At 52.3% G+C, this 14,095-nt stretch overlaps 1 protein-coding gene across 1 annotated transcript; it reads right to left on the bottom strand.

Moving 5' to 3' along the window:
• Window positions 1-3,513: 3,513 nt before the first annotated feature.
• On the bottom strand, window positions 3,514-10,087 carry C1ql1 (complement C1q like 1). Its single transcript, XM_038328585.1, has 2 exons — window positions 9,491-10,087; window positions 3,514-3,693 (listed from the first exon to the last, which is right to left on the bottom strand). Exons 1-2 carry the CDS (start codon window positions 10,085-10,087, stop codon window positions 3,514-3,516), a joined length of 777 nt encoding a protein of 258 aa, XP_038184513.1.
• Between the last annotated feature and the right edge of the window lie 4,008 nt (window positions 10,088-14,095).

Below are 14,095 nucleotides of genomic sequence, written 5' to 3'. Positions count from 1 at the left end.
AGCGGAGGGCTCAGTGCACCTGCCTGGCCTTCCTGCAAAGTCATCCAATTAGGGCAGTCCCCAGCAGTGGGCCCCACTGCCCCCTCTGGACCTAGTAACCTCAGAAACCAGGGTGAAGCTAGCACCTTCGGCTGGCAGCTGCCTGGATAGAGAATGGGCTGCCATTCCTGTGTGAGTGAACTCTGGGGATATCTCCATCCTCACTCCCCTCCTGACAGAGACATTCTTCCTTAATTAGTCACACATCTTTCTAAAGCAGCGTGTGGGGGGGGGGGTAACATGGGGAGACTTCTTGCTTCCACTCCCTAGAGTGGGGTGGGGGTAACATGGGGAGACTTCTTGCTTCCATTCCCTACAGTGGCCTCACATTCTGTCTGTCCAGCCTTCTTCCACTCCCCACCTAGCCCTGCCCTGGAATATCCATGTATTTCAAAAGCCCCTGACTGAGGAGGCTGAGGCGAGACAGGCCATCTGCTCTTAGAGAACTCCCAGATTAAAGGAGACAATCTTGTCTTCAAGGTTACCATAGCTCACGGGTAGAAACAGTCCCCTCATCTCAGAAAGGCCTAGACAAACAGAAAAGTAAACTTGTGACTACCCACAGACCTGCTAGTGGGAACCACCACCACTTCACTGAGGGATCAGTTACTGTTGGAAGCAGATATACAGCTCTCTGTCAAGGAGTCAGATGACAGTGTTTAAAGAAAATACAGACTTTGAGGTCCCATGAGTCTGATGCAGGAGACACAAGCCTTGCCTTCAGAAGACTTTGCAGTCTGAATAGTGGAGATATAGCTCTTGCCCCTCATCAGTTGTCTCTCATCTGAGGGAGAGAACAGATTTTTGTCTTTAGGGAGTTACTGTTTGATGGAGAAGACACCTTCTAGTAGATTCCCTTGCAGCTAGGCTATCGCCTAAGTGCCAAGCAGCTGGCATCGCAGGACATTCCTGAAGCCTTGCAAAGGTAGAAAAACACCTTGGCTTCAATCCATTCCTAGATGTGCCTGACATCCTACCTGGCCATAGGCATGTCACGAGTCTGTGAGCCCCCATCTCTCAAAATGACATGAGGATTAGCAAGTCACCAGAAAGAAATGCAAAGCAGCCAGCTAGCCAAGCACTCACTGTAGACATAATTAGCATGCTTTTGGTTGTACTAGAGGTCCTGGACAGTCCTTATTGGTCTCTAGGTTAGGGCAGACACCCCCAAGTATGTCACTGGGTATTTCTGAGCCAGTGTGGCTATTAAAGAGTCAGAGGCAGCTGTGGACATCCCTGGGGGCAGGAGGAGTACCTTCTAATCTAATCACACTTCTCACGGAGTCTCTAGTTCCATCCAGAGCTGCCAGGGGTTTTATTGGGTTTGTGGGGACCTGCAGATTTCAATCTCCAGATCCCACAGGGAGGGAACAAGCATTAAACTAATTTTATTAAATGGCCACAGCTGGCAGAGGGGGGAAATAGGGGAGAGAAGAGAAGATAAAGAAAGCCATTCAAATCTGCCAGCCACGACAAGGGTCCATACATGGGGCCTGGCCAGGAGGGTGGCTACCCCTCCTTCCTGTCTCTCCAGCTGAGCCAGACTGGCGAGCCAGATGGGACCTTCCCTCAATGTAGAGCCTTAGCATTCTCCAAAAGCCCCAGCCTGTGGCTGCGGCCCATGGCAGATGCTTATTAATGCATCAGGCCTCTGTAGGGCTGAGGTGGAAGAAGAAAGGGGCAGGACTACCTCAGCTCCTGTCTCAGCTCTGCTTTGAATATGACAGTTCCTTATGAATATGGAGCACTAGGTAGGAGCACTAGGTAAGAGCACTATCCTCGGCTCAAAGGTTGGCATTTGCTGGTTTGTAGCCCTGTGGTTTGGTAACCTCTCTGAGCTTTGGTTTCTTTATCTAAAAGTGGATAAAATAGCCAGGAGTAAAGCAGTACACCTGTAATCCCCGAGAAGCTGGAACAAGAGGCTCCATGTGAGCTCAGGAGTGATGACCCACCTGGGTAAGATGGTGAGCGAGACTCCATCTCAAACATATCGCTAAAATGCACAAAACATGCTGGGCAGTGGGGGCACACACCTCTAATCCCAGTACTCTAGAGGCAGAGGCAGGCGGATCTCTGCGAGTTGTAGGCCAGCCTGGTCTACAGAGTGAGTTCCAGGCCAGCCAGGGCTACACAGTGAAACCTTGTCTCAAAAAACAAACAAAAATTAGACAAAATAAAAGCATCTGTGGGCGTAGGAAATCTTTTCATGAACCCATTTTGCACCTTACACGCATCTGTGAGGAAATATTTATAAAGTGCCTACCCAGTGTGACACACAGTGGGGGTTTTCTAAATATTAGCTATAATTATTTAGAAATGTTCTGTCTGGGTGTTGCAGCTTGCCAGTTACAAGAAGTCGAAAGAGGCAGAGGCGGGCCAAAGAGACTTGGGGTGACTTGGACAACCAAACCTACCCATTCACCTAACTCCAGCGTGGGTGGGAGAGTACCTTAAAGCATTCTGCAAACCTTAAAATGACATCTAAACAGGAAGAGCTATGGACTTTGAGCATGTACATAATACCTCTTTAATCTTCAATCAGGGGAAGTGGGTCTCCTTTCCCACATTTTACCGATGAAAAACCAGAGGCCAGGAGTAGCACTCGGAACAAGGTTAACTAGCTTTTAGTGCAAAGCTTGGTTCTTTCTATGGCTTTCACCAGCTGGAGAGGAACTTGGATCACAGGCAGCCTCACAAGAACCTAGGCTCTCTGCTTAAAAAGTTGTCTGTACCTAGTTCCCAGCGTAGCCAATGCAAAAATGGCACTTTACCCCCACGTAACATATAACCGCATTGCTTCCCACTCCTCCCACTCCAGCTGCCCACGTGGGTTGTGGTGAGCACCAAACCTTTGGTCCTCCCCGAGCAGCTCTGATTCCAGCATCTGGCTGTCCCTAGAAACTTTTACCATGCTTCTTCCCAGTCTAGAGGACAAGGTCAAGGGTACCTCCTACAGACTTGCCCAGGGCACAGACTGAAATCCCCACGGGGTGGAAATGTTTTTATTATAGCTTTGGTCAGACCAGTTGCAGCTGTTCCAGGGTTTTGTGGGTGCTAGGAAGTTATCCAGCCCCTAACCCGCTTCTCCCCGAGGCGGGGTCACTCCGCAGGAAGCAACAGCGCCAACTCCCCGCCCCCCAGACTGGGGCTGGCTGGCAGGACAGGGTGGGCAGTAAACAGTCCTATTGTACACATATACAGTGCAGGCTGGGACCAGGAAGGCGACCTGCCACCCGAGCCGGAACTGCGTGCGGGTGGGGGGCTGGGGGGAAGAGCCGTAGAGGGGATTTAGCGCTCCAAGGAGTAAAGGCCTGGACTGGGTGATTGGAGGCGGGCTGGGGGCGATTCAGCCTGGGAGGGTTGGCAGTCTGGGCCAGGCAATTTGAAAATGAGTAGGGAATGGGTTCTCATTTGCCTCTCCGGAGAGGGGAGCCCCAGGGACGAAGAGTAACGGATGGAAAGGGGTGCAGGGGCTCAGTCTGAATAGATGATGAAGCCAGAGAAAGTGCTGTATTTGTTGCTGTTGCCACCGTGCGCTTTGCCTCCGTCCAGCTTGATGAAGACCTCATCGCCTGCGTCCAGGTGCAGGATCACGCTGTTGCTGGCATAGTCGTAGTTCTGGTCTGCATCCTGGGCGATGGCGCTGGCCCGGACCTACGGGTGGGGGAGGGGCACGGGGGCGGGGTGGAGGTGGGGTTAGGTATGGGGAATGGGGCAGTGTGAGAGGGGAAGGAGGTGAGGCAGCCACACGGTGAGGATCTGGGGGCCCTCAGGTCCAGTTTTCCGGCCATTCCGGACTTTGCCTGCTTTGCCACCCACCAGCCCACCCTACCCCCTTTTAATCATGCATCACATTTTGGGAGCAGCCATAGAGAAGCCCTGGATTCTAGGGCAGGGCACATCTGCGCCCGAATCCGAAGTCCAGATGGAGTCTTCCTCTGTAACTCCTGCAGGTCTTACCATCTGCCTGCTGCCCACCTCAGGGCCTCCAGGGTGGCCCAGCTTGGAAGTCCTTCCTTGCATAGAGGGCTGCCTTGTGCTTCCTGAGATGGAAGATCTGTCCTTAGCGTTCCTTCCTCTCTGCTTCAATATCGACGATGTTTTCCTTTCTCTCACACCCACCTGCTCTCACGGCAATGGATGGACAAAGGATACAGCTTGGCCAGAGGTAAAGCAGCTGGGGTAATACCAGGCTGCCAGTAAGGAGCCACCCAAGAACAGGGGCTGAACCTTTGGTCCTATCCAAAGCTCATTCCAGAGTCTCTTTTACCTTGCCACTGAGACTCAAGGCCTGGTAATTATTTCCTCTCCTGGCCTTTGATTGACCTCCCTGCCTAAGGCCTCTGGGAGTTACAGCTATATCCCTGGCCAAAGGATGATCATGTCTCATCCTAGGATAGCAGAGAGAAACGGGATGGGAAGAAAGGAATTGAGGCCTTACATACTCAGTGGTCCTTGTCTTGAAGGGACATGAGGACAGGAGGGGACCGCTCAAGAGAAGCACTAGCAAAGAAATTTGAATATTGCCACGACTTTTGGATGCTCTGACTAGTTTTAAGACATTGAGGGGAGGATATTGGTGGTTGAATTATCTGTGGACATTTCTGAAGCAACGAGAGAACTAAGCTTTAAGACTTAGGACCTCCCTAAAATAAAGAGTAAGGAACAGAAAAAGAGGGGCTGGAGAGTTGGCTCAGTGGATAAGACCACAGGCTATTCTTCCAGAGGACCCAGGTTCGATTCCCAGAACCTACATCACAACTACCTGTAACACCAGCTTCAGGGGATCTTATGTCCTCTTCTGTCCTCCAAAGGCACCAGGCACACATGTGATGAACAGACATATGTACAGGCAAAGCACCCATCCACATAAAATAAACTTTAAAAATTAAAAAGAGAGAGCGAGAGAAGAAAAGCCATCCCCTGGGTTGTGGCCAGCAGTGGGGAAGGCTACGTTGAACTGGGTTCTCAAGCAGGCTCTCCCACAGTTCCTCTCTACCAGCTCCTCTGAAGGCAGCTCCTGCAACCTGGGCAGATGCCAAAGCACAGCGGGCAGTGGGGGTAAGCGCGGGGTGCAGGGGAGGAGATAAGGAAAGCACAGCAGCACCCCAGAGGGCCCAGCACATTTGAATGCAGCTTCCCAAAAGTCAGTGTCCTTCCATTGTTATCCAATGTTATCTCTCCTTAACCTCTTCTCCAGCCAGGGCTGGAACTATGTGGATTCTAACTGGGGAGACATCTCCTAAAACAAAGCAGGAGAAGGGGCTGGTGAGAAGGTAAAGGTACCCACTGCCAAGCCTGATGACCTGAATTCAGTTCCCAGATGGAAACCCACATGGTAGGGTAGAACTGACTCCTGCAAGTTCTCTGATCTTCACAACAAAAAGTGTTGTGTCCCCCCCCCACCTCAATAAATGTAATAAAATTTTAAAGGTGTGCCCGACAATACTCGCGCTAGCCTTTCATCCCAGCACCTGGGAGGCAGATGCAGGTGGAGTTCAAGGCCAGCCAGAAATCCTGTCTCTCCACCCCTCAAAAAAAAAAAAAAAAAAAAAGTGGGAAGAAATGAGGAAGAGACTCTGTTAATTTAAAGCCTTGGTTTCTCTGTCTAGAAAACTGGATGAGAAGTCCCTTTCTCACTACTGCCACCTTCACAAATGCCTTTAAATGGCAAAGAAAAAAATTAAGCCTTGATAGGGCTTTAAACTAGCAGAGAAGAGCAAAAAGCAAACAGCCAACTTCTGTATTGTTCCCTGGGCCCTAATCCTGGTAGTATTTATTATTACACGTGCACTTCATTATCTTCGCTAATAAATTACTACTAATAACAATTATTTTTATTACCCAGATTAATTTAGACTTAACTCATTAAAACAGTGTGCTCTTTAATAGCCAAATCCATTAGAACACAGCCATCCGTCAACAGGAATCTCCGGGTGATGTGACAGGCATCAGAAGTGTTATGCTTACGTTTATTATTTATTCATCACCATGATTGTTGCTGTAATTATCCTAATTATCCATGGAAGCAGCAAGAATTGATGCCCTTCCGTCCTTAGACAGTGGGAGATCCTGAAATGGAACCCAGGGGTCCCAGTTCTCCACTCCAGACTGGAAGCCGTTGAGGCATCCAGCTCCTCTTGGGAACCGTAGGAAAGATGGGAGAATTGAGGTTGCCATGGAATTCAGAAAGCAGCCTGCTCCTTGTCAGGAGGGACTGCCAAGAGGGGAAACTGAGGCAGTAGTTCAACCAAGAGAACCGAGTTGCTAGGCTATAGTCAGGGAAATGGCTCCTGTCCCCAGTCCAGGCTGGGGTCTTGGGTATACAGATGTGGCTCCCAGAAGTGGCCAAGATGCCTGGTTCATAGAGACTCATAGGTTTACTGGGCCCTTTCTATGCGTGGTACTAGGCTCTGTGCTGTGAATGGTACCAGAAATTAGCGAGGACAGCTGGGTCTCTTTCCACTCTCCAGGTGAGAAAGTGATCCCCAGGAGTATTTTTATGGCACAAACCTCAATTTACATATCTCTGCTGGCCTTAGCCCTCCAAGCCCTCACCCATGTGTAGACTCACCTCCCCGTGTTCTCTTCCCTGGACAAACAACACTGACCACTGGCATGTCCTCACACGGCCTCTTCCTATAGCCATGTTGATCAATTTTGTGTCCACCCCAACCTGTCTGAACCAGATATGGAGGCAGACAGTCACTCCATCCTAGAACCCTTTCCTAAGCCGCCTCATCCTAAGCACTAGTACCAGGTGCTATCAGATTGGGGTGATTGACACAAGGCTATCCCTGTGAAGGGAGAGCAGTGGACTTGGACAAAGGTCCTTGGGCACTAGGCATCGGATGGCAAACCCCTTTCTCCCCTCTTCTTGCCCAGAGTTGGTCTGCCTTACCAAAGAATTTGCAACCTCTTTGAAAGCAGGAATCTAGGCACTCAACACTCTGGTGACCTCTGTCCTGAAGGCACGGAAGACAGAAGCTCCTTTCTTGTTTCCACCCACCATGCAGCCCTGTCATTTTCTTCTCTCCTTAGTAAAATGTTCTCACCTTCCTCTGATTGTTTCCTTCCTCTTTAGTGGCCTCTCCTTACCTGGCAAACCCAGGTTCAGCATCCTTTCCTTCCTGCCAAGTGGCTCTGAGCTAGGGTAGGACCGGCCGACTGAATCACTCTCTCAAACAACACATTTGGAGACAAGAGTTGCCAGATGCATTCCAAGCCCACCTTCAATGCAGTATCTATTGAGTGGGTTATTATATGACCACTACTGTCTCTACTACATAAGTCATAAAGACTCAGTGGGCAAATGGGCTCAACCCTTTTTGCCAAACAAGCCTCACACCTTGTTTCCTGTAGGGGGGTCATGACAAACATGTGGAATAACTGGTGAGATTCAGTGAGCCTCTTGGACAATCTAGAAGGCACAAAAGGATAATGGGGAGGAGGCCGCAGACTCCATTGCTATTCTTATCATATTTTTTATTTTTGTTTGGGAGGGATGTCTTTTTTTTGTTTTTTTTTGGGGGGGGATGGGGGGTTTTTTTGTTTGTTTTTTTTTGAGGCAGGGTTTCTCTGTAGATTTGGAGCCTGTCCTGGAACTAGTTCTTGTAGACCAGGCTGGCCTCGAACTCACAGAGATTCACCTGTCTCTATCTCCTGAGAGCTAGGATTAAAGGCGCTCGCCACCACTGCCCAGGGGGGGGATGTCTTGAGTAATGTTAATGTGCAGAGTCTCTGAAACCCTAAAATCACCCTCAGTGAGCCTCTGGCAGCCTGTGGTCCTCCTGCCTTGAGAACTCTTCTTCATCAGGCTGTGCTAACACTGTGTCTCTGAGGGAGGGGAAAGACTTTTGGGGCAAGTGGCCCCACTCCAAGTACATGCTATCTTAGGAGCCTCCTCAGCTCTATTGCTGGGACCCTGCTGGGAGAACCCTGTGGTGGGGCAGAGTCTAAAGGCCTAGTAACCACTCAATTCCAGCAAGCCTCCAGTCCCCTAAACCTCGGCTTTGGGCCAGCTCAAACTTTCTTTGAGGAAGGAAGGAATGTCATCAATGAAGGTGACATTGCTGCATGCCTTATTGGTGATTAATAAGGGGACTTGTGGGGCTGTCTGCAGAATGAGCCTTTTCTGGATTCTGGGGCTTTCCCATTTGGTCAGGAACCAAGGACAAAGAGGAGAGACACCAGAAGCTGAAAGACACAAATGGGAGAGAGATACAGCTCTAGAGAAGGGGGGGGTGCACCCAGAGAAGACAGACAGAGATGAATGGCAGATTCTGCTAAGAAATGGTCAAGAGACAGAGAAAGAAGAGGCAGAAACCATACTGTGGAGTGGAGGGAGCAGGCAGAAGATAGAAAAAAGAAGACAGACTTCCATACTGATAGGCTTTCTGCCCACTCTCCTGTCCCCAAACTTTGCAGATCCGAGAGCAGGGTAGTGCTGCAGTGGGAGGGGTTCCGAGAAGATCTGGAGTCTCAATCACAGGGGGTTCCTTCTAACTTCACTAGACTACCTCAGTTCTGACCCTGGCCTCTGCAACCTGACCACGCCCCCGGGGTGGGGCTCACGTAACCCAGAGGTGAAAGCGCTGGAAACTGGGAAACCAGGGTGGGTGGTTCCAAGGAAAACGCTGTGCGCCCGCCCGCCCGCCGTCCCTATCTCAGACCCAAGCAATCCAGGGAACAAGGAAAACCTTTCCACCTCCCTATCTTCTAGGATAATGGAGGAATTGGACCTGGAGACCTTAAGGAGGGGAGTTTCTATCACTCCGCCCCGCCTCTGGAGGAAACTTTTCCCCGGAGGCGCTGGATAGCTCTGAGACTCTGGAAAAAGGTTGCGCATTCCACGGTGTTTTGCAAAGCGTATCAGACCAGCTCGAGGATTCCTTCTCTAGAGCCAGAGATGTACTGCAGCTAAGGCTATTGGATGCCGGACTCCCTCTGCCTTTGTGCCCAAAACATTTCCTGCAGCCCTCCTTCTCCTGCGCGCCCTAGCCACTCGGTTTAGCGTCCTCCGGCGCGGAGACTGTTTCTCCTTATCCGTGCCCTAGAGCACATCTTTGCTGTTCCCTTAAAGCCAGTCGGCGTCAGCTTGAATCTTAGCTCTCGAGTGAAATCAACCTGAATCAGCCTCCCAAGGGCCAAACCCCCAAGGACCAGTCCGCGCGCCCTAGAGCCCTATGATCTGACTAGCTGGATTTATCTTAGGCATTTTCACTCCCCGGGTGCCCTGAACCACTTGCCTTAAGAGCTCGAGCCCAAGGGCTGAAGAGTCAGGGGTGCCTGTTAATTGCAACCATTCTTCATGTGATAGTTAGGGGGGCCGCTTTAGGGTCTCCACCTACGCCTGTCTGGTGTGCCTGTCGACTCTGATTCAAAACGCATTCTGCTGGGGCTCCCTGGGTGCCCTGCCCCCAGGTCAGCCCCATGCCCCCTCATGGCCCACCTGGCCGTTCTTGCAGAGGTCCGCCCACATACTGGTGCCGTCGCCGCCGCGCATGAGGACGTGGTAGGTGAAAAAGTAGGTGCCAGGAATGTTGCATGTAAACTTGCCGCTGGCCGCATCGTAGTTGTTGCCTAGGTTGGTGACCACGTCGTCAAACTTGAGCACCTCGTAACCCTCATGAGGGTTCTTGAGGCCGGCATAGAAGGCCACGCGTGGCACCGTGGTATAGGTGGCCGTGCTGATGGCGCCGCTGCCTCCTGAACCCGGCAGGCCAGGAGGACCAGGCTTGCCTGGCTCTCCTTTTTCCCCGGGCGGTCCCACGGGACCCGGAGGGCCCCGGTCCCCTGGAGGCCCGGGGGGGCCCGGCTTGCCGGTGCGGCCCGGCTTCCCCTGGGGGCCCTGCACCAGCGTGGAGGGCGGGGGCGCACCGCTCTGCTCGCTTAGAGCGTCGCCGCCGTCGGACCGCGCGCCGGCGCCGGGGCCCCGCGCAGGGTAGGGGTCGCACACCATGCGGCAGGTGCCCAGCATCTCATAGTGGCCGTCCGGGCCGCCCGAGCTCACCAGCACCGGGATGAGCACCACCAGCACGAGCAGCATCACCACGCCCGCGGCAGCTGCCAGCAGTGTTTTCCGGCCAGCGCGGAGCCTGGGGAGAGCCGGGCCACCCGGCCGCGCCGTCGGGGCAATGGTGCCGGCGGGTAGGGGGCGCGGGCGTAACGCCCGCGCTCAAGAGCGGTCCGGCGGGGCTGCGGGCATGGGGCCGGGGCCCGGGCGCCGCGCTGCGCTGCTTGCGCTGCGGAGCCCAGCAGCCGGCTTCGGCCTCGTGCTTCCCTCCCGCTGCGCTGCCGGACTGAACGCGGTGCCGCCGCCTCCCGCCTTGCGCTTAGCTCCTCCCGCCTTCTCGGGTTGGGGGCCACCGCCCCCTCCGTTGGGCCCCGCCCACCCGCTTCGCGGGGCTCGGAGAGGGTGAGGGGTGGGGCTGCGGGCGGGACACGCGCCTAATTGGGCCGCGGAAGCTGTGAGGAGGGAGGGGCAGAGAGGGGCGGGGTTTATGAGACTCGGGTGGGCGCCACAGAGGTAGCTGGAGAGGTTCGGAAATGGGGAGTGGGGGGACTAGAGTCAGGTAAACGAGGAGGATCCCAGAGGGAGGAGGGATGAGTAGGACCAAAGAGCAAACGGAAGGGAGAGGCAGAGAGCTCAGAGTGGCATCAAGATAGATGTCCCAGGGGTCAGTCCCGAGGAAAACCGTGACAGAAGGGCAAAAGACCACCACACGCAGGAGGTTGAAGGATGAAACATTTCCCTTATCTGTAGGGGACAAAGAGATGTTGAAGTGCAAAGTGAGGAGCAAGAGGACAGACCAAGAAAGAGGGACAGGATAAAGGCCAAACAGCGGGAAAGGAAGACTAGGGAGTCTAGCATCCAGATAACCAGTCTGAATACTTTGTTTTTAGGATGCCCAGAGGGATCTCTGAATTCTAAAAGCAGCCACCTCGTCTTTCTTTTTTAATTATAACTGTTCAGGAACACCCTCTCCCAGGGTGTCAACATCTTCAACCCTTTCTTTTCTACTGCCCCTGGGGCTATCTGCTAGGCTGCCTCTGCCTGGGACCTCTTTCCCGCGGCGGCTTCCTCTGATCCCAGTAACTAGCTAGACAAGGGAGAAACAGGCCCGTGAGAAGGCGAAGGACGCCCCATGTTACCTCTTAATGCTCACCAGTCCTGGATAGTGCTATTTTCTAGCTGCCAAAAGAGGAGGGGTTGATCTCCCCTAACCCCTTAGGGGACTCCCTAACTCTTATCCCCATCAGGTTGCATGAGGCTCTCTTTTTTCCTTGAGCGCAGTAAATAAAGTGTTTAGGTTGCATAAACTGAAATGTGTCTGCTTCCATCAAAATATTTGTCATATTATTTGAGGCCCAGCATGGGCTGCTGCACTCTGCTCCTCCTTCACCCCCCTCCCCTTCAGAGGAAGACTGTGTCTTTCTGAGGCCTCTGGTCACCAAAAACAATGACACTCCAGCTCATTCTCTTTGACTGCAAGACTCCTCCCAGCTCACACTCCCACCCCCGGCCCCCTGCGGTCCACTTGATTCTGTGACTATTCCTACCTAAGATTGAGACTAAGGGACACAGGAATAACCGATGGTAGGAGTGGGGGTGGGCGGGATGCTGCCAGAGAGGACCTTCTAAGCACTAACCCAGGTCAGAATGACATGGATCACCAAGAAGGAGGGAGCTAAAACAAACAAACTGCGTTGGATGCTGTGTATGTATGAACATATTTGATCTTCAAATCAATCTAGACATAAAGCCCACCGATAGCCTCATTTTACAGATGGAGAGCAGAGGCTCTGTGAAGTTAAGAGATTTGCCCCCAAGTCACCAAAGTAAGATATGGCGGAGGTGGCTAGCATTCAGGCCTGCAGCCTCATTCCCAGTTGTTCCAACCTCAACGCGACAGGGTCCCTGGGGACTAGTTACTGTCCAAAGTGCAAGGTGATGCGAGCACACCTTAGTGCCCCTACGCTTCTCCAGGCAGACGCAGGCTAAGGAGACCTCCTGATCTCTCGGGATAGTTTCTTAAGTACAATTCCTTTTAGAGCGATCGGGCTGGTGACCCGAGGGGCACATGCGCGGTCATGGGAGTTTAATTTGTCCAGACCCCTAGCCTTCAAGACACACGCTAGAGACCCTAGTCCCTTAGGCTACTGGCGTTCGTTGGTTGCCCGCAACCGTAGCTTGGCGGGCGGGGGAACCAACCCAACAGCATGTGGCCGCCGAGGTGGGGGCGAAGGCGGCCACCCCCTCGCTCGCCTCGCCTTCCGAGAGGCGCGCTCGTCGCCGAACCGCGCTCCCCTCCCCGCCCCAAAAGCGCGCCCGCTCTCCAGGCGCGGTGTGGCGTCTCTGTCAGCCCAGCCGGATTCTCCCCGCTTCGCTGGAGTGGAAAATAACGGCTTCAAACTTTGCAGAAAGGAGCTGGTGCCAGCACTTTAATTAACAGCCATCTTGGCCTGTGAGCCTGAGCCACCGCCTCCTCCCCTGAGCTCCTCCCCTAGGCTCTCCCGGCCCCGCCCAGGTCCCCATAGGAGACCATCCTTACTCCCACCCCACCGGAGCTCAGCACCTTTGAGAGATCAGGTCTGGACGGATTGAGAGGATGCTGCATTAACGTCGTTTCCTCATTTTAATTCGTAAAAACCTTCTCCAAGCATTCTTCATTCTCAAAAGCCGGATCCAAAATTCTGGAATTAAAGAACTAAGTGCCAATTCCACCTAGTGATTTTATTTTTTTATTTTTATTTTTTAAATATTTATTTATTTTTTATGTATACCATATTCTGTCTGTGTGTATACCTGCAGGCCAGAAGAGGGCAGCAGACCTCATTACAGATGGTTGTGAGCCACCATGTGGTTGCTGGGGATTGAACTCAGGACCTTTGGAAGAGCAGGCAATGCTCTTAACCTCTGAGCCATATCTCCACCCCCCACCCCTGGTGATTTTAGATCAATGGCCTTGTGTCCATTACCTCCAGTGTCCTCCTCTGGAAAAAGGGTGGTTGTGGGGGATTAAATGAGATACAATGTATGTAGAATGTCGGGCCTTAGTTGCTAATATAATTGTGCCACCTAAGAAAGTCCTCTTACCACCCATCCTTGGCCTAAGTTGGCTGTGTGTTAAACTGTCTTCTTCCTGAAGATTGCCGTATTTGGGCTAGGAGAGCACAGAGGATGTATGCATGTTTCTAGGTTTAGAGAGGGCACACGAATCTTTTCTTATTTTTAATTTTTGTTTGTTTGTTCGTTTTGAAACAGGGTTTCTCTGTGTAGCCCTGGTCCATCCTATAGCTCACTTTGTAGATCAGGCTGGCCTTGAGCTGAGAGATCTCCTGTCTCTGCCTCCCGAGTGCTGGGATTAAAGGAATGTGCCACCACTGTCAGGTTCCAGGCCTTAACTAAGGGGCAAAATAAGGGCTTAGGTCTTCAGGGAGGCCCAGAAGTGAGGACTCTGCCTGCCAGGAGGGCAGGCAGCACCCTTCCACATTTGGGATTCCGTAGTTGTTGAGGGCAAAGCCATATGTGGCTTTGACTTTTCTGATGGAGGATTCATCCATCTGGTCCCTCCATTTTCGTGGTGGGGGTTGGTCCTCAGTGCTGGAGTGAATTGCTTGGGGAGGGCACAGGAAAAGGAGTACAAGGTTTCTGACTTACATATGGCTGCCTTTGAAAATGCGTAGCTGTCCTTGGTATTTGGAGGTGCTTTGAATGAGTGTGAGTGGGTGGGCGTGGCTGTGAGAGACTGTGTTAGCAGTGTCTGGGATGTGAGCGGATGAAGGGAAACAGACTTTGGCTGAGCAGCTGGCAGGCCCGCAGTCAGTGGTGTTTGCCTTGACTGGAGGCACCTAGCTGGGTGCTGCAAGATGGTAGTGGTGATCTGCCCCACTGGAAGAGCTCAGTGGAAGCACCGTTGGGCAGGAGACATGGGCAGAAATAAATTATAAAATAATGTTATGCAGCCAGTGTGAGTTTTGATCCACTTATTAAATACCAGAACCTACCTCAAGCACTTTATTTGTATTCTGCTCTTTAAAACAAATAGTTGAT

The sequence above is a fragment of the Arvicola amphibius genome, chromosome 4 (genome assembly GCF_903992535.2).
Source record: "Arvicola amphibius chromosome 4, mArvAmp1.2, whole genome shotgun sequence".
Lineage (NCBI taxonomy): Eukaryota > Metazoa > Chordata > Mammalia > Rodentia > Cricetidae > Arvicola > Arvicola amphibius.
Note: the sequence above shows the minus strand (reverse complement) of the source record. Positions and strands in the feature narration are given on the sequence as shown.

What these genes read in the sequence shown, in the direction of transcription:
- C1ql1 (XM_038328585.1), bottom strand. Translation starts at nt 10,087, where the DNA reads ATGCTGCTCGTGCTGGTGGTGCTCATCCCGGTGCTGGTGAGCTCGGGC. An exon ending in ACCTCTGCAAGAACGGCCAG is followed by an intron (nt 3,694 to 9,490) that starts GTGGGCCATGAG and finishes CCCCACCCGTAG; the next exon opens with GTCCGGGCCAGCGCCATCGC.